The 16184-nt window shown below is 55.3% G+C and overlaps 7 protein-coding genes across 7 annotated transcripts; 2 read left to right on the top strand and 5 right to left on the bottom strand.

Moving 5' to 3' along the window:
- Positions 1–66: 66 nt before the first annotated feature.
- On the bottom strand, positions 67–2022 carry BDY17DRAFT_293696 (putative purine-cytosine permease FCY2). The gene is made up of 4 exons (XM_033733023.1): positions 1592–2022; positions 1319–1536; positions 560–1253; positions 67–510 (listed from the first exon to the last, which is right to left on the bottom strand). The coding sequence occupies exons 1-4, from the start codon at positions 1837–1839 to the stop codon at positions 141–143; spliced, it is 1530 nt and encodes a 509-aa protein (XP_033592050.1). The 5' UTR covers positions 1840–2022; the 3' UTR covers positions 67–140.
- A 678-nt stretch (positions 2023–2700) lies between these two features.
- BDY17DRAFT_104458 (uncharacterized protein) lies at positions 2701–3568 on the top strand. Its single transcript, XM_033729146.1, has one exon. It carries the CDS (start codon positions 2818–2820, stop codon positions 3472–3474), a length of 657 nt encoding a protein of 218 aa, XP_033592049.1. The 5' UTR covers positions 2701–2817; the 3' UTR covers positions 3475–3568.
- On the bottom strand, positions 3450–4310 carry BDY17DRAFT_104484 (uncharacterized protein). The gene has a single exon (XM_033729147.1). It carries the CDS (start codon positions 4158–4160, stop codon positions 3663–3665), a length of 498 nt encoding a protein of 165 aa, XP_033592048.1. The 5' UTR covers positions 4161–4310; the 3' UTR covers positions 3450–3662.
- Positions 4311–4498: 188 nt separating this feature from the next.
- Positions 4499–6919, bottom strand: BDY17DRAFT_237067 (uncharacterized protein; the record flags this gene model as incomplete). Its single annotated transcript, XM_033730315.1, has 1 exon — positions 4499–6919. A coding segment is annotated over one exon (2421 nt), but the record flags the coding sequence as incomplete, so codon positions are not given.
- A 1153-nt stretch (positions 6920–8072) lies between these two features.
- BDY17DRAFT_293687 (uncharacterized protein) lies at positions 8073–9536 on the bottom strand. Its single transcript, XM_033733022.1, has 2 exons — positions 9367–9536; positions 8073–9316 (listed from the first exon to the last, which is right to left on the bottom strand). The coding sequence occupies exons 1-2, from the start codon at positions 9510–9512 to the stop codon at positions 8239–8241; spliced, it is 1224 nt and encodes a 407-aa protein (XP_033592046.1). The 5' UTR covers positions 9513–9536; the 3' UTR covers positions 8073–8238.
- Positions 9537–9658: 122 nt separating this feature from the next.
- Positions 9659–11674, bottom strand: BDY17DRAFT_338445 (aflYb/ hxtA/ putative hexose transporter). Its single transcript, XM_033737959.1, has 5 exons — positions 11190–11674; positions 10770–11140; positions 10459–10710; positions 9948–10395; positions 9659–9894 (listed from the first exon to the last, which is right to left on the bottom strand). The coding sequence occupies exons 1-5, from the start codon at positions 11493–11495 to the stop codon at positions 9679–9681; spliced, it is 1593 nt and encodes a 530-aa protein (XP_033592045.1). The 5' UTR covers positions 11496–11674; the 3' UTR covers positions 9659–9678.
- Positions 11675–11970: 296 nt separating this feature from the next.
- On the top strand, positions 11971–15702 carry BDY17DRAFT_322313 (uncharacterized protein; the record flags this gene model as incomplete). Its single annotated transcript, XM_033736786.1, has 1 exon — positions 11971–15702. One exon carries the CDS (start codon positions 11971–11973, stop codon positions 15700–15702), a length of 3732 nt encoding a protein of 1243 aa, XP_033592044.1.
- Positions 15703–16184: the final 482 nt, after the last annotated feature.

Here is a 16184-nt window from a genome sequence, read left to right as displayed (position 1 = left end):
TTGACGCCTATGCGTACACTAATACGAGGTATATCACACTCCAGGACATTGAATTGAGGTTATATTGGGCAGTCGAGTCGTAGTATGGTAAATTTCGACGTTACTCTAGGTCATTTTCTAACACATTACGCATTACAATATCAAGCATCGTCCTTCGTCTTCCATCGACGAATCATCCTCAACTCCAACATCCTCAACGGCAAATAAAGCAGAATGCTGACCACAAGTGCGAATTCAAAGCCCAAGTCGCCGGTATGCTTGGCAATGGGCCCAGTGTACCACACCTCCGACATCGAAGGAACCACTAATGCAAAAGGTAGAAGAAATGCAAGGATGGCGGGAAGTCCGGATGGCAATGCTCTCGCATCGTTCCAGATTGCATGGTCGTATGATTCGGGTTTGGCGCGTCGGAAATACAGCCATTCCGTCAGCATGATTCCGACAAAGGCTGCGCTCCAGTAGCCAATGATGCCGAGGAAGTCTTCGAGGGAGTTGAAGAAAGATTGAGCCCTGTGGTCGAGTTAGACGAGCTACGATAGTGTCAATAGGGTCGACTTACGCTTTGATGCCGATCCCAATATCCACCGCCGTAATGGCGACAACGAACAAAATGCGTGGAATCTTGGCGAACCCCGGCCAGATGATTTGGAAGTTGAGTGAAACGAAGTAGAAGCCGGGTGAAATCTGTCCAACGATGCTGAACGCCAGTAGTACCGCGACAAACTTTCCAAACCCACCAAGGGGCTCAAGCATGGCGACGAGGATGCCACCAACGGCATCACGCTCGTTTGCCGCTGCCCATCTTGGAACGCTGGGGACAGCTCCGCCAATGGCTGCTCCGAGGACCATGAGGAAGATGGAGGGAAGACAGATGCCCAGCCAAGCGTAGAAGAAGATGCGCCAAGAGGGCGCCTTCGGGCCCAGGTAGACGGCGACATCTCCTATCACGGAGGAGTAGGAGAGCATGTAGCCGGCAATCAGACTGATAAAGGTGATTGCAGTTGGAGCAGTGAGTGGCTGTGTCGGGGCTTGATGCTTCAATTTGCTACCACCCGCACCCGCGGTGATGACGATGGCGATCAAGGCGGGAATCCAGGCCCATCGAGCGTAATGGTGGAGGAATTGAAAGCCCCAGAAGGCGGGAATCATGGCGCAGATGGCAATTATGACGATGCCGACGGTCTGGCTGATGTGATTGTCGGCCACCGCGGCCAATATTTGGCCTGCTGCTACCAGTGTGATGATCTGGTAGCCTAGCAATGCGAGGATATGATCAGTTTGGGATACAAATAGGTGGATGAGTGATGTCGGAACATACCAGCGAGGGTCGTCATGTTCAGCGCAGCGATGAGAATGTTGGGATACATGCCAAAGGTGTAGCGCGCTTGAATCATCTGCCGTAAGCCCGTCCGCGGCGCAATGGTGCAAATGTAGGCGGGCGGGATGCACAGGAGTAAAGAGAAGAAGATGCAGAAGAGTGCAGTGTTCTGTAAGCTGATGCCAAAGGACAGCGTGCCCGCGATGCCCGTGACGATTCTAATCGGTGGTCAGTCTCATGTGGCGTGTTCGTAGACAGTGCAGGCCGACTTACGGCAGAGGACATATCAAACTCGTACACCAGATGGTGAAGACTTTGTTGAACGCCGAGTCGGTCCTCAGATTCTCGGGCACGGGCTGGACTCCGCGTAGCTCGATGCCAGAGGCGGATAGGAACTTCAAGGTCTTGTCGAGCCAGGACTTAGTCAAGATGGGAGATTGGGCCTCGATGACTTGGACGTCCGCCTCTCGTTTGGACTCCCGGCTCATCACCGCCTCGAGATCCTGACTCGGACCGGCCATCGTAAGGTGTTGGTCAACTATCGGCAGACTGGTATAGCAAAGCACGCGATATTTCTCGGAAACCGCTGTGGTCGTAATATGGTCATCGAGCAAAGGAAGAAACTCCAAATCTCGACATGGCGGCCTGCTACTCTTCACAATCTTTCAGTGAGCAGAGTCAAGATGGTACACGAAGGTGCAGAGAATGTGAATGGATGTCGTGGCAAGGGCGTGACTGGACGCATATCGGAAAGTCTCTGCATGTGCCTGCCGCTTTCGGCAATATTTAGAGTTCGTGAGTCGAGGCCCTTGGGCCCGTTGCAAGCCGCGACGACTCGCCTCCAAGTGCCGACATGAATCTCCCCGACATTCTCGAGCTTTACCTGTTGCCTCTCCCCTCCTCATCGTCTCCTCGGTGGTGATCTGCCAGCTTCACGGCCAGATCAGCGAAGAAAGAAGAACTGCTCCGCAGTGCTCTTGAAGCCAGTTCCTTTGGCTGAATTGGAGTGGCCGTTGGTTCACCGACAAAGGTCTACATGGACTACATGGCATCGTAAAGTAAGAAGCCAACAACTCTGAATTCCAGATATGAAGCTAAGATACCAATACATAGACCATGATAGGCGCATGTCCATCCATTCATACCACCGTAACCTTCAGAGGCGCGAACATCCATTCTCCAAATGGAGAACAGCGTGCTCTGATTGACCTTGAGATCGATCGTTTGATCAAAGTATCCATCCAAGCCGAGATCCTGCAGGCGCATGGCCAACCAATCCACACACCTTTATCCTCACCGCAGCGAACACCCACTTCCCGAATCGAAGGGCAGCGTACTTCCGAGGCCTCGATCAACCTTGATGCTGGAACTCAAGCATTCGCTCAAAGTAGTCATCCAAGCCGACGCCCTTCAGCTCTTTGGCGAAGTAAGACCACATATCAGGCCCTACATCATGGAGTTCGCCCGCAATGGGTCCGATGAAGTCGAAGTAGCCGCCGATGACGTCCTTCGCGACGTTTCGTACAGCTTCTACACCCGCCGCATCATCAGTATGGTTGTGTGACACGGGAGCCAGTCGAGGTCCGCAAGGGTTGCAAACCAAACTTACCGTTATGCATGGCCTGCAGTGCGCCATGCAAAGTACCAGCGAGCTCGCGAGCGAGGTCTGTGGTAACGTACTCCATGAATGTCGACGTAAACGTGTCTTCGTAGTCCATGTCGTTGATTTTCGCGTAGCCGACCTCAGTACCGGTGGCGAACAGATCGGCCACACCGCCCAGCAGACCGACGGTGTTGTTCAGCCCGACATCTTTGACGCTTGGGGCGAACGAGGTGGTGAAGTTGGTGACGGTCTCGTCTATTGGAATAAGATCAATTACAAACCCCCTCAGGAAGTGCGGACAAGACACGTACTGATCCTGAAATCGTACTTCTTGACCGCCTGGCACACAGTACCGAAGATCTCGACCCCGTCGCGATCGGCGGTGGCGGAGAGCTCGACGATAGGATCGGGCTCATACAAATGCTCGCGCTCCCACTCTTTGAAGTCCGCGGGGGTGTTTTTGGCTGTCATCGGTGCGGCGGCGGTGAGGCACGCGAAAGCCGACAAGGTCAGGAGGGGCACGAAAGTCTTCATGATGAGTGTGGATGTGTGAGTTGGTAATGGACGAATGTAAAGGTGGAGAGTGAGAAGGAGTATGAAGAGAGAAGAGTTGGAAGTTGGAAAGAAGAGCTGAGTTGAGGAGTTGAAGAGTTGAAGAGAGAAGTGCTGAAGAGGACCCCTCGGGCAAGGACGCGATATTTATATGAACTGCGAAAGACTTGGCTGCCACTCGGAGCGATTTTATGGTGTGGCCACGTAGGACAGCCTGATGTGGTGGTGGTGGTGGTGGTGGTGCTGTGAGATGGTAGGAAGTGACCTTACGAGCTCCCCCGACTGGAACCTCGACATGCTACACAGTGGCGGCTGAGATCTCCCCACAGGCCACCTGACCGTGAGGATTACTACAGCATCGAGGGCTGGCTGGACGTCTCGACGCTGGTGGCGGCAGTGGCAAGTTTCAATATGCGCGTGATCCAAGCAAGAGGAGGTGCCTCCTAGAAGGGGCTCAACCACTGTTAGAGCCAGACGCATAAAGCTTGGGACGACCGTACCTGCTTCAACAAAACGATACATTCTCGATGGTACATTGTGTGGCGTCAAGTAGAGTGTGGAGAGAGTGAAGTTGTCCTTGCCTTGGGAATATCGTTCGTGCGTGACCGGGCTAGGCTTTGACCTCCAGCCGCGTCGGGACTGGGCACCGCATGCAGTGTTCGAAATTACCACACCACCGGTCTGCATCCAAGCTTACCTTATATTTGCTTGGACAAGAGCCGAATTCGTCCAGAAAAGCCGGCGGTCCTCGATCATGAAACCACTGGGCGCTGCACGCTGCTCGTCAAACCCGGAAGACTTCTCCCAAACGAGGCAAGGCAATAGAAGGGACACTGATGAACAATATTCGTGTATTGCAACGTAGTAACAACGACGATCCATCCGAAAGGAGAGCCAGATTCGCATCAGCATCCAGACCACTCCTGTGATATGCAAACTCCCACCTCGGGCCGTCAGCTCCATTCATTCCCGCGTAACGTCGCCCCTCACATCTTACCCACCGCGCCGACTTGGGCCGGCAGAGTGCGCTGATAAAACACAATATAAGCCTGGCCGTTCCTCAAATCGCCACTGCCCTTGTACGCGCCTTGGCCCGGGGTGAAGTCGGTGGCGATGCGATCGTCAAAACATCTCCACACCTTGCGCGCCCGGTCTTTGACCAGCGCCTTGTAGTGCCCTTCCTCCAACGTCGGGCCCAAATGCCGGATGATCGCATACGCATCGTAGGTATACGGCGGCGTCATGCTCGCGTCTGCCTTCGCCGCTTCCGCACCGTAAGTCGAGGCGATGTGCTCGGCTTCTGCGGCGGTAGGTTGGGGCAGCATGAAGGGTTCCAGGTCGAAGTTCTCGAGAGGGAAGTCGATGGGCGTGTTGATCTTCTGCGCTCCTTTGCCGCTTGTCTGGAAGCGCTTGAAATGGACGACGAGAAACTGCGGGGCCCTGGTGAGGGTGATTTGCTTGGTCGAGTCGCGGAAGGCCTTGCACCTGTCGCAGTGCGCCTGTTCTGCGCCCTCCAGCGTCTCTTGCGAACAGTAACTTTCCATGCAGTCTCTCAGGGTGGGGTCTCTGTTGCGGAAACGCGGAATCTCCACGCTCAGGCTGTAGAAGGCGTCGTATGTTGTGCTCGTGTGCCCGCAAGTCAGACATCGCAGTTTGCTCGAGTACTGCCCTCCAAACAAGCTGGTGATGAAGGACTGGTCTCGATGAGTGAACCGTCCCCACTCAATCTTTGCGACGTATGACTTGGGCATGCTCTCGCGCTTCGCTTCATCCGCCGCGGTCAGTTCCTTCAGCGGCGTCTTCGCCCACCTCATGTTCAGATCTTCATGGAGCGCATCAATCAAGAAGTCAAAGAACTCCTTCGAATCCTGCTCCTGGTCATCTCGTCCCCATTCACGTTTCAACCGGCCACAGAAATTCCTGAAGGTTGTCGGACGGATGAAATTAACATCGCCCTTCCACAGACTGCGGACTACGTTGGCGTAGAATTCGGTCAACACGCCCTTCGTGCCCTTCCAGTTCTCTCGCTGCAGCAGGCTCCGCCATTGATCATCGAGAAAGAAGATGCTGAGTGGTGTCGTCGCAGAAAGCGCTTGCAAAGTGACGTTCATGTAGCACGTGAAGCGGAAGTTGTAAAGTCCAGTCTTGGGCAATCTGAGATTCGTGGCCAGATATTTGACTGGGATATACGGGGCCAGATTGGATGATCTTGCCACGGGGGCGTTCTGCGATACAACCCGGTCGGAGACGCCAGTGTAACTCGTCCTCGGCGCGGTTGGTGCAGGCCTGGCAGGAGCTGTTGGCAAGCCACTGGCTGGAGGAGCGATTGGATACGTAGGAATCGGAACTTTCGGAGGCGGCTCAGGCGCGTGTCTGGACGGATGGAAGGGTGCAAACGCATGTCTCTCCAACGACCCAGCCTCCGGGAATCGCTCAAGGAAGTCTTTAATGGCGCTGCTCGGGTCGTCGTCATTATCGCCTTGCTCCTGCGATTGCTCGACATGCTCATCCGCTTCACCTGGCGACGTTGGAAGCACCACACTCTCAGCACGCGCGCGCTCCCGCCAGCTTTGCTCTTCTTCCTCGTCAAGGGGATTATAATCTCGCAATCGCCTCTTCGAGTTTTTGATCTGACTGTGTCCGTGGGTGATCACAGGCCGCCGAGACAGCGGTCGGGCTTGCTTCACTTTGCTAGCTGTCGTGCTAGTCGCCAAAGCTTGCGGGCCCACGAGATCGCTCCAGGCGTCGATGCCGCCGATAAGCAAGATTGGTGCGTGTCGTAGCGGCTTGTCGTGGTTGAAGTCATCGAGTGCCTCGTGAAGACATTTCAACTTCATCTCGGCGTCGTTCGTCGGTCGTGTCAGATAGCTTTCAGACTGGGTTTTCGTGTTGTAGTAGACCACCAGGTCGAATTGATCTCGGTTCATGAACAATTCCTGCTCGGCGTCCGGGCTGATGACCATACGGTCCTGTAACTGCTCCGCACTCATGCCCTGAAAGACCTGAATTGGGTCAATGCAGATTACCGTACGCGAGAAGATGTGACCTTGATCGAATTCTTCGCGGGAGCGGAAGTCGATCAAGAGGACATTGAAACGCTGGAGATAGTCGTATAGTTTTTCTGTGCTCACACGAGTCTCCTTCGGCACGTTCAAGGACTTACGCCGGGCTACAGGAGGCGGGTGGTTGCTGGCTACCCTGGGTACTGTGGGGAAGTAGTCGTTCGATTGATACAAGCCATTTGGTGCATGTGCAGATGCGGCAGAGGACGGCGCGGTGGATGTTCGCCGGGTACTAGTCGGCGCCAGACTTCGCGGCGTGTGGCGAGGGAGCGACATGTTTTCCGTTGTCTGCATGTTCCTGGCCGGGCTGTACGTTGGACTGGGCGGCTTGGGCAAGGCGTGTACGATGCTCGTATCCAGCGGCAACTTCGGAGGAGCAGGGGGAGCAGGCAAAGGTCGAGGTCCCGCTGGGCGCGTAGAAGGGGGAGATCCCAAGGAGGTACGACCGCCATAATCCTGGGCACCGCTTTGAGAAATGGGAGACCCATGGACGGATGAATGATCCGAAGATCGAGAATCGGGCCGGCGGGGCTCCCCATTCATCCTGAGTCTTGCAAACCTGTCGTTCAGGGTCTCTGACGCTCCCGGCGTAGGCGAAGCGGCCGTAATGGGTCTGCCATGCATGTTATCGGGTTTTGGGGACGGCGTAGGCCTGATCTTGTGCGCGGGTGCGCTGCCATCCGCAGCTCCGCCATTGACTTGGGACACCGAGTCAGATCGGCCGTGGGCGACATTGCTCCCACCCGACGGCGAGACACCATTTCGCTTGTTGTTGTCGACGATCATGTCCTTGATGCTCGTGTACAACTCGTTCTGAGCGTTGATGCGCTTCTGCAGGAGCAGGTATTTCTGCATTCCCCCGCCGTGTTGATCCATCTGCAGGTCCGGCCAGCCCTTATTATGCGGTATCACATGGACCACAATCTCCGATGCTCTTACAAACTCGGCGTAGCTCAGGTCGGGCCGGTTATGGTCCATGAGGAATTTGGCCTGATTGAGGGCCACTTCGGCGGCTTGGAGAAGCTGTTGCACCGTGGAGCTGGCATGGTAGCCCGTCAAGGCTTGGCGTTGAAGGTCTTGGATGTGTTGGAAAGGACGCGCGGAGCCCGAACCGCCCGCACTGCTCGAAGGCCTGCTGCTGTGGCCTCCTCCGCTTGACCCACCGCCTGTTGGGTAGGGCGGCGGGACGGAAGCGGCGGTGCTCATCTTCACTGCCGGTGGTGTGTGGTCTTCCTAATCATGATGGGGCAGATGTCGCAGGGTTTCGGCTGCTCCAGAGAGCGGATTGGCGGAGGGCCAGTACTGGAGCGGTGGGTTGGTTCGGGTGGTGGCGCGTGGGATGTCGTGGAGTCGTGTTGAGCGAGTGCAACGGCGCCTGAGCCTCGTTTCAGCGCGGATTTCGCACTTGTACCCTTCGTGCAATCGTTGATACTATTCTGTGCCTTATTGTAGGCGCGATCAACGCACGAGCGGCTTGGATATTGTGCGCGGTCTATGGGGCGGATCAGGGACATGAAGGTGGTGTGAAGTCGCCTTCCCCGGATTACGTCTCGTGCCAAGAAAAAAGGTTGACGAACACAGCTCCGGCCTGGTCCCGCTACAGCCTTACGCAAGCGACATCATTTCTTCTCAACCGGTACTGGATCTTATTCTTAACAGTCACTTGGACGAGCGAGCGCCTGCTCATGCGTGCATACCAACCTCTATCCGGCCGGATGAAGTGCTTGCCTCAGCCATTCGGCCGCCTGCCGGACTCTCTTCCTCCCAGCATCGGAATCGTCCCATTCACTGCCGCCTGCGCACAAGTCCATTCTAACCTTCTTGTCCACGTCAGCTTCTACATCTCGCAGCTGTCCGTCTTTCAAGTCCCCTTCGTCCTCATCGTACAGCACTTTTCTTCCGAAATCAGCAGACTCCGACCACTCTTTGCTTTGCCTTGCCACGCTTTTGCGGAGCAGCGTCGTGAACTCTTCCGTCTGCCATCGCGTTGGTGAGCTCGTTCCTGCAGAGATGTGGAACGATGGCAGTCGCAGTCGAAGAGCCTTGCTTGGAAATCTCTTCGATACTTTCCGCTGAGGTGGACTTTCAGGGATATCACCCATGTCTTCATCCTGGAGCAATTCCTGCCTTTCAAGCAGGCTCAGATGGTCCATCTCGTCCAGCGGCAATGCTGGCGCTGGAGGCACTTCGGCCCCAGGCGATCTGAAGTATAAAATTGGCGACGCAAAAGAGTCAAAGTAGTCGTAAGGTCGATGAAACAGCTGCGCTCGAAGAGTAGATAGTGCTTTCAGATCGGGTTGTAACGCATCGTCTTCGGCGGGCTTGTTTCTCTTTGTAGATTTAAGCCCGCCGGATGGAATAGTCAGGGAGATCCAGTCCACCAATGGGTTATTGATCGCTGCCGCGACAATTCCAGGTTCCCCAACACGACATTCGGTCAGGGAAAGCATGCTAGCTAGGCCTCCGCCTATGAGCTCACCGCAAATTGCGAGTCTGCCGATGTGCTCAGAGCGACCAGCGCGGCCGATTGATCGCTTCGGCAACAGATTCTCCCGAACCCAGTCGTAGCCAGAGAGGACATCGTGGATTGGAGTGGGATACCGTTCGGTTCGGCTCAGACGGTAATTGACCTGCACAATCGGACATGGCAAGACAGACCGCATGATATCAATGTTGGAAGCATCGTGCTCTGCGCTGTGCTGCAAGGGCCCTCGCGGGAGATAGAGAAGCGCCGTCGTGGAGCGATTCTGATCCGGAGAGGGGTTTTGGGGTTGATGTACACTGCGGATGGTCTTAGCTGCATTCAGCGTTGCGTCGCGGCCGGGACTGACTCGAGAGTGATGCTGCCATTGCTTTGAACAGCAACCTGGACACGCTCGGCCGGGGATGGAGATGAGTACCGTCGTGACGACCAGCAATTGCTCCTCAATAGGCTCAGTCGTCTTGTACTGTTGACATGACGACTGCAACGAATCATCCCTCCCGTCAAATCATCTTAGCATAAGGGGTGTTGCGCGTCGGAAGGGAATGTCGCGCGTTTCGAGATGTTCACCGTCCCGGGACCCACTTTTATCTCCCTTTTCGACTACAGAGAGCACAAGTGTAATGAACAGACATACTCGAGTACAATCGCTATGCTAATGTTACCCTGGTTTGTCAAATTTGCTCCTGTCATGCACTTCGTAAACGATGTTTGGCGAGCATCCCGTGACGCTCGCAGCAATGCTAGCCCGGCGAATGATCTCGGTCTCGGCCGGTCCGTCAAAGACCTCAGCAATTTCCTCCAAGGACCTGCCCTTGGTCTCGGGAAAGACGAACCAGATGATGAAGATGAAGCTGATCAGACAGCCAATGTACACCTGCAGGTCGACGTTAGCTGTGCTGCCACCTTATATCGTCTTTCAACACTTACAAAGTAGAACTTGTAGTGAAGTCGTGCCAGCGCAATTGGATTGACGTATTGATTGAAGAAACCGGCGCCAAAGACCGTGGTTAGCGTCACACTCAGGCCACGAGAGCGAAGTTTGAATGGCAGAATCTCCACCGGGTAGGCGTAACTCAGAGGCGTGAAAGCAATGTCGTAGAAGCCGAAGAAGACAAAGAGCATTGGGATGACTGCCGTACCGGCAGCCTTGTTGCTGCTTTCCGCATATACTGCTGACAGTGCGGTGACGACCGATAGGGAGAAGAGCATGCCGATTGCACTCGTCAGCCAAAGAGGTCGACGGCCGTAGCGATCGCAAGCGAACGCTCCGGCGACGGCCATTCCTGCATTCCACACCTGGAGGCCAAGATTAATCCCAGCTTCTGCCACGGGGTCCGTAATGCCGACCGATCTCAGGATTGGCGCGAGATAGTAGCTGTGAAAGAGTGTTAGCAATCGTGCTCCCTCTTGCCAAGAAGGGATCGTGCTGGAGGCTGACCTAACGATACCGTTGCCAGCCCATTGAATCATGATTCCGACGAGGATGCAAATGATGAACCTGTGCCGATTGCCCTTCGTCCTGAAGAACTCTTTCCAAGAAGACTCGTTGGCAGCCATTGCCTCGCTCTTGATGGTCTGGCAGATCTCATGGTACTCAAAGTTCACCAACGGATCGGACGTATCGCCATTGGCATGGTATCTCGCCAGTACGTAGAAAGCCTTTTCTTTTTGCCCGTTTGCAATCATCCACCTGACCGGAAGTCAGCACAGATGGTAGAACGCGTATGACTGCTAATGACAAAGACGTACCTAGGACTTTCCGGGATAATGAACAAACCCACGATCTGCGCCGCCGGGAACAATACTTGTAGCATCACCGGCATGCGCCAGGCCCATGAGCTAGGAATATACAAGCCACCGAGAGTCGCACATGCCGAAACAATACTGCCCCAATAGAAAGCAGTCTGGAAGCAAGCAGAAACTGCCGCCCGGTTACGGGGATGAGCAACTTCGGTAGACAGAGCGGGCGCAGGAATGAGGACGAATGCGATGCCGACGCCCATGAAGAGCCGAAATGCGAGGAACAGCCACGGACCACTGGTCAGAGCCTGGACAATAGCAGTCGCGATGATAATGATGGTCCCGATCCACAAGCAGCGCTTCCTGCCGTATTTATCAGACTATCGCCCGTTAGTCGAAGTCGTCCGACACATCTCGCTCTCGACTCACCACGTAGCCTGCAGGGATAAGAGCGGGCAGGCCTCCCAAGGATATGGCAGCGATGATGAGGCCGAGTGTACTGGTGTCAACCCGATTGACGACGTCTGCTTGGAATCGAGGGATAGCAAGCAGGCCGTTAAGAAGTGATCCGTCGAAGCCATTGGCGGTCGCCGAGGCAAAGACGAGCAAGATGCCCAAGTTTAGTCTGCGTAGGCCGGGATCCCTCCACCAACTCGAGGCGCAGTTGTTCGGAAGAGTCTTGTAAAGCTCGTTTCTCTTGGCGGGCAGCTCAGCGGCTGCTGCTCTTGCGACCATGGCGCTTTGTACGTGTCGTCCTTCCCAGATGTAGGCTTTCGCCACTGGAGGGGCCTTGGAAGTCCGTAACGTTGGAGAGTCCTTCCTGCCATGTTACAGCCGGGAGGCAGCGTGCTATCGGATTATCTTCGAGACCCCCTATTGATGTACATGCGTAGCATATTGATGTTCGTTCATACGAAAACAAATCAGGTCGTGGAAGAGTGGAGGTGCAATACATCAATGATCAAGGCAAGTGCATTATGTAAGCAGGCGCGACGCCGGCGCGCAGTTGCCCGAACGGGCGTAGCATGATTGATGAATTCAAGGGTCGAGCAAGACGTCAGTGGGAGAATCAGGAAATGGTAAACACACCGTGACCAGTTACATTGATCTTCTCCAACATCCCGATCTTCTCGAGGATCGTGTAGTTGACGGCACAGTGACTTACACTGCCCTTAGCGAACTGCTCAATCACGTGTGACGAAGCAACATCATGGACAGACGAGGCACCATAGGCGCGAAGCCTGGTGCAAGGACGGAAGAGACGAACAGATCTAGCCCGGCCACTTCGAGGCTGGCGGGAAGCTCGAGGACGACGACCGCCTCTCCCAACTCTACCAGATCAAGCGCGTTGTCCACGCGAACCACGGGAAGTACCATTAGCAAACCTCCCACGCGCCCGACTGCTACATCTGCACGCAAGGCGATATCAAGAAGCAGCGAAGAGAGCGTACGCGATGTTGGAGAGAACAAGAGACCCACACGCACACCCATAACCACCTCCCTCTCCTCGCGCACACCACGACAAGACGGCACCACTGTGAGGCGCACGACCCTCGGTGGAAGCACCGCGTCTGCTCCCCCTCGGCGGCCGCTTCCCACCCCTTCTCGAACAGCTACATCCACCGATTCCTCAAGATCACGCACATCCACAGTCTCCACATCTCGTACAGCCAAATCCCCAGCTGTTGAATCGCAAAGCTCCAATGGTGCAAGCAGACCACTGTCTCGCGATGCCATCCCCGAAGAGCCCGAGTCTGACCTTCCCTCTGGCTTCGTGTACGCTGCAGACGCCCCGAACTCCACCAAATCCCCTCCCAAACTCGAAATCCGATCGATCAACATTTCCACACCGCGCCTAAAACCTCGAGCCGAGTCGGATGCAGAAGTCGAGATTAGAAAACCTCGGCTGGAGACTGGCCATGTGCGAGCACAGTCCGCTTTCATCGGCCAATCGCATGGCGTGCAAGAGAAGCAGGTTATGCAGAATATGCTACGAGAGAGCGCTGTGCGAGATACCATGACGGCGGAGCTTGAACGCTTGCGGGCTGAGGTTCAGAGGCTCACGGCGGAGAACGTCACGCTTCACCAAGCAGCCACCACGGCATCACGGATGAGCAGCCAGGAGAGTACGGAGGCGACTCAGGAGGATGTCGAGCAACTCAAAGCATCTCATCAGACCGCCATCACCGCCCTCGAATCTACACATTCCGCAGAACTTGAGAAGATTCACGCTGAGATTGAGCGGCACCGCACGCAATCTACCAAGCTTGAAGGCGTGGAGTCTAAGATCAAGGCGGTCGAAGAAGCGCTGAGGGATAGCAAGGCACGTGCTTCCAAGAACGAACAAGAGCTACAGCAAACGATACAAGCAAAAGACGAGGATCGCGAACAGTTGGGCCGGGTGATTGACGATTTGAAGGTCGAGATTGACCGATGTCAGAAGCAACTCGATGCTGATGTGGCGAAAGAAGCACAGGAGAAGCAACAGGCGGTGCGGGAAATGGAACAATTGAGAGAAGAGCTTGCAGAGGAGCGGAGGCGGAATGCGGAGACTGTTGCAGGGATCGAGAAGGAGAAGTCAGAGCTTCAAAGCGAGATTGACAAGCTGCAGGAGCAGACAACTACAGTCAATGGCGCTCACACGTCAGAGTTGAAGAGCACACGCGAACAGGCGCAGCAACAAGAGAGTGTCGCCAATGACCTCCGATCCGAGCTGGAGAAGCTGCAGGAGCAACGAGACCTTGAGCTCCAAAGATCTGAAGAAGCAAACGGCGATTTACGAAGTGTGGTCAAGGATCTGCAGGAGCAACTTGCCAAGCTACAACAAGACGACCACGACGGAACTAGGGTCATCGAAGATCTGCAGAACCAACTGCAGCAACATCAACAGTCCCAGCAGGACATTGCCTCGACTCACGATGCCGAAACACAGGGACTTCGCGAGGTCATTGAGGGTCTGCAAACAGACAATGCTCGACAGCAGCAGACGCATCAAGACGCAATCGCACAAAAGGACAAAGCTGCCGAGTCACTGAACGCTGTGATTACGGACCTGCAAGAGAGGAGCGCTCGTCTGGAGCAGTCGTTGGAAGATGCCCGCGTTTCAAAGAGTGAAACAGTCACGAGACTGAGCGAGACGATTCAACAGCTTCGTGAAGAGACTGCCGCTCATAAGGAACGATACGAGGAAGACGCCAGCGCGAAGGAGAAGGAGAATGCGGATCTGAATCGCGTGATCCTGGAGCTGCAAGAGGAGCTAAATGAAACACGCACGGTAGCAGGGGAGGCTAGAAGGAACGCCGAGGTCGAGTCGAGTCATATGGGCGGTGTGGTGTGCGGCTTGCAAGATGAGGTGCAAGCCCTGCAACATCAGATCCATGACGCGAAGAGCGAGCGGCAGAGTGCTCTCGCCGACTTGCAAGAATTGAAAGACCGCCACGAGGTGACCGGCAAACAACTGGAGGGAATTCAAGCAGAAACGGAGATGTTGCGGCAACAGCAGAGCTCTCATCGCGTGGACGTGCTGTCGAAAGAAGACAAGATTGAGGAGTTGCAGACCTTACTTGCCGACGCGGAGAATGCTAAGAGCAATGCCCAAAAGTCGCTTGAGAGTTTGCAAGACGAGATGAGAGGGTTGCAGCGTGTGGTCGAGTCGATCGAACAAGATGCGGCGGATAAGGATAGACGACATTCGCTCGAGCTGGTCAAAGTGCGCAAGGAGCTGATTGCGACCCATGAGACTCAAGTCCAGGATCTCAAAGATGACCATGCGGAGGCAGTTACCGCCCTGCAGCAATCACTGTCTTCTCAGAACGCAACGTCGACTGAAGAGTCGCAGGAAAAGTTCGAGAGTCTTATGCAGGAGAAACGCGACCTGGAAAAGCGATTCGGCGAGGTGGAGATTCGACACAATCGCGAGCTGGAAGAGGAAACCCAGAAGCACGAAGCGGCGTATCAGGATTTGCAAAAGGTGCTGAAGCAAGCGAAGGAGAGCCAGACGAGGCATGCGGATGCGCAGGTGAAGAAACACGAAGAGCAGTACCGCGAGTTGCACGAGTCTCTCACCGCGCTCAAGAAGAGCCACGACGAAGCGATGGAGCAGTTGACGGCAGAACACGAGCATAAAGTGCAAGGGATCATGGCGAAACACGTTGCGCAGATCGCCGAGGTCGAAGAGGAAGCCGCTCAACGTGCAGAGGCTGCTGGGGTTGCGCGAGATCGGATCCACGGGGCGAGACTGGCCGCGTTGGAAGTCGAGCATGCAGAGGCTCTGGCAAAGGCTACGGGCGGCTCGTGTTATCCGACAAGCGATGCGCCGCTGGTCGAGAACCTGAAGACATCTCCAAGAGGTTTGTCGCATGTCTTCGTCAACCACGCAAAGATACGACACGGGAGTGGTCAGCATGTTCGCAACCGGCTGTCCGAAACACCTCTGGCATACGCATCGGAAGACGATGAGCTCGCTTCGCCGACTCCAGTGCCGCGAAAGCCTGACTCCAAGGAGGATACGCTGGTCACGAAAGTCAAATCCTTAGAAGAGGAGAATGTCATGTTGTCCACCGCGTTAAAGGCCGCCGAAGCCAAGCTTGCAGCATTCGAGCAAGGCAAGGCCGAAGCAGCACACCCGATAGCGACAGGCTCGCCATCTATGAGCAGCGAGTCTCCTGTGCACGTCACTGCCACAGCTACCGAAGACCTTTTCGCGCCGAAAGCCGGCGTATTGCCCAAGTCTGATCCTCACACCGCCCACGCTCCGGCCACACCCAAAAAGGCCGGCTGGAGCGGGCACCCGAGCCTCACAGGCATGCTCGCGAGTCTACAAGTGCAGGCCGCGCAGTTGATCGAAGTCAGTGATGACATGGCAACAGAGCAACAGCGACACCTCTCGGACCTGAGTGCGAGGCGGAGCAAACATTCCTCGCCTTTGAAGGCTGCATCCTAGAGAGGTGGGCGCGATGAGTATGACTTTCGTCTTGAGGAGTATGGAGGCTATGAGGGGCATGCGGATAGCGGGGTGTTGGGCATGATGGGGTGGCTGGTAGGTCTTTGATATGGGTAACGGCCGATCGATTGCAGCATGAGCATGCGCGGAACAAGCCTGTATTGGCTACGATATCCCCGGTAGCAGTATACCGTGTGCATAGAGGTCTGGAAAGGAAATGTCCAAATGTGTACAATACGCAAAGCTATCCGTCTCGTGCATTTCATATCTCGAGTCCCAGCGTTCATTTCGTCAACACCAATCTCTTGCACATCGTCGGTCGGTCTCGTAAGGCAAAGGAATGGAATCACATGATCGAGCAGGGAATGATGCACTGGATTGCCAAACAGTCAGTCGATGGCCTCGGTCGCGCGGTGCTGAGGCAGCAGGGGTCACTCACGCATTGACAGTCATCTCCACACCAGCAGGGGAGCTTGACCGGT

This window comes from Neohortaea acidophila, assembly GCF_010093505.1.
Source record: "Neohortaea acidophila strain CBS 113389 unplaced genomic scaffold BDY17scaffold_3, whole genome shotgun sequence".
Classification (NCBI taxonomy): Eukaryota; Fungi; Ascomycota; class Dothideomycetes; order Mycosphaerellales; family Teratosphaeriaceae; genus Neohortaea; species Neohortaea acidophila.
Note: the sequence above shows the minus strand (reverse complement) of the source record. Positions and strands in the feature narration are given on the sequence as shown.

Bases quoted from the DNA above. Each gene is read 5' to 3' on its own strand.
- BDY17DRAFT_293696 (XM_033733023.1), bottom strand. From the start codon at position 1,839: ATGGCCGGTCCGAGTCAGGATCTCGAGGCGGTGATGAGCCGGGAGTCC. The intron at 1,537-1,591 runs GTAAGTCGGCCT...ACCACCGATTAG, and splicing joins AGTTTGATATGTCCTCTGCC to AATCGTCACGGGCATCGCGG. The intron at 1,254-1,318 runs GTATGTTCCGAC...TCGCATTGCTAG, and splicing joins GAACATGACGACCCTCGCTG to GCTACCAGATCATCACACTG.
- BDY17DRAFT_104458 (XM_033729146.1), top strand. From the start codon at position 2,818: ATGACGTCCTTCGCGACGTTTCGTACAGCTTCTACACCCGCCGCATCA.
- BDY17DRAFT_104484 (XM_033729147.1), bottom strand. From the start codon at position 4,160: ATGCAGACCGGTGGTGTGGTAATTTCGAACACTGCATGCGGTGCCCAG.
- BDY17DRAFT_293687 (XM_033733022.1), bottom strand. From the start codon at position 9,512: ATGATTCGTTGCAGTCGTCATGTCAACAGTACAAGACGACTGAGCCTA. The intron at 9,317-9,366 runs GTCAGTCCCGGC...GACCATCCGCAG, and splicing joins AATGGCAGCATCACTCTCGA to TGTACATCAACCCCAAAACC.
- BDY17DRAFT_338445 (XM_033737959.1), bottom strand. From the start codon at position 11,495: ATGGTCGCAAGAGCAGCAGCCGCTGAGCTGCCCGCCAAGAGAAACGAG. The intron at 11,141-11,189 runs GTGAGTCGAGAG...AACGGGCGATAG, and splicing joins TTATCCCTGCAGGCTACGTG to TCTGATAAATACGGCAGGAA. The intron at 9,895-9,947 runs GTAAGTGTTGAA...GTCGACCTGCAG, and splicing joins TTCACTACAAGTTCTACTTT to GTGTACATTGGCTGTCTGAT.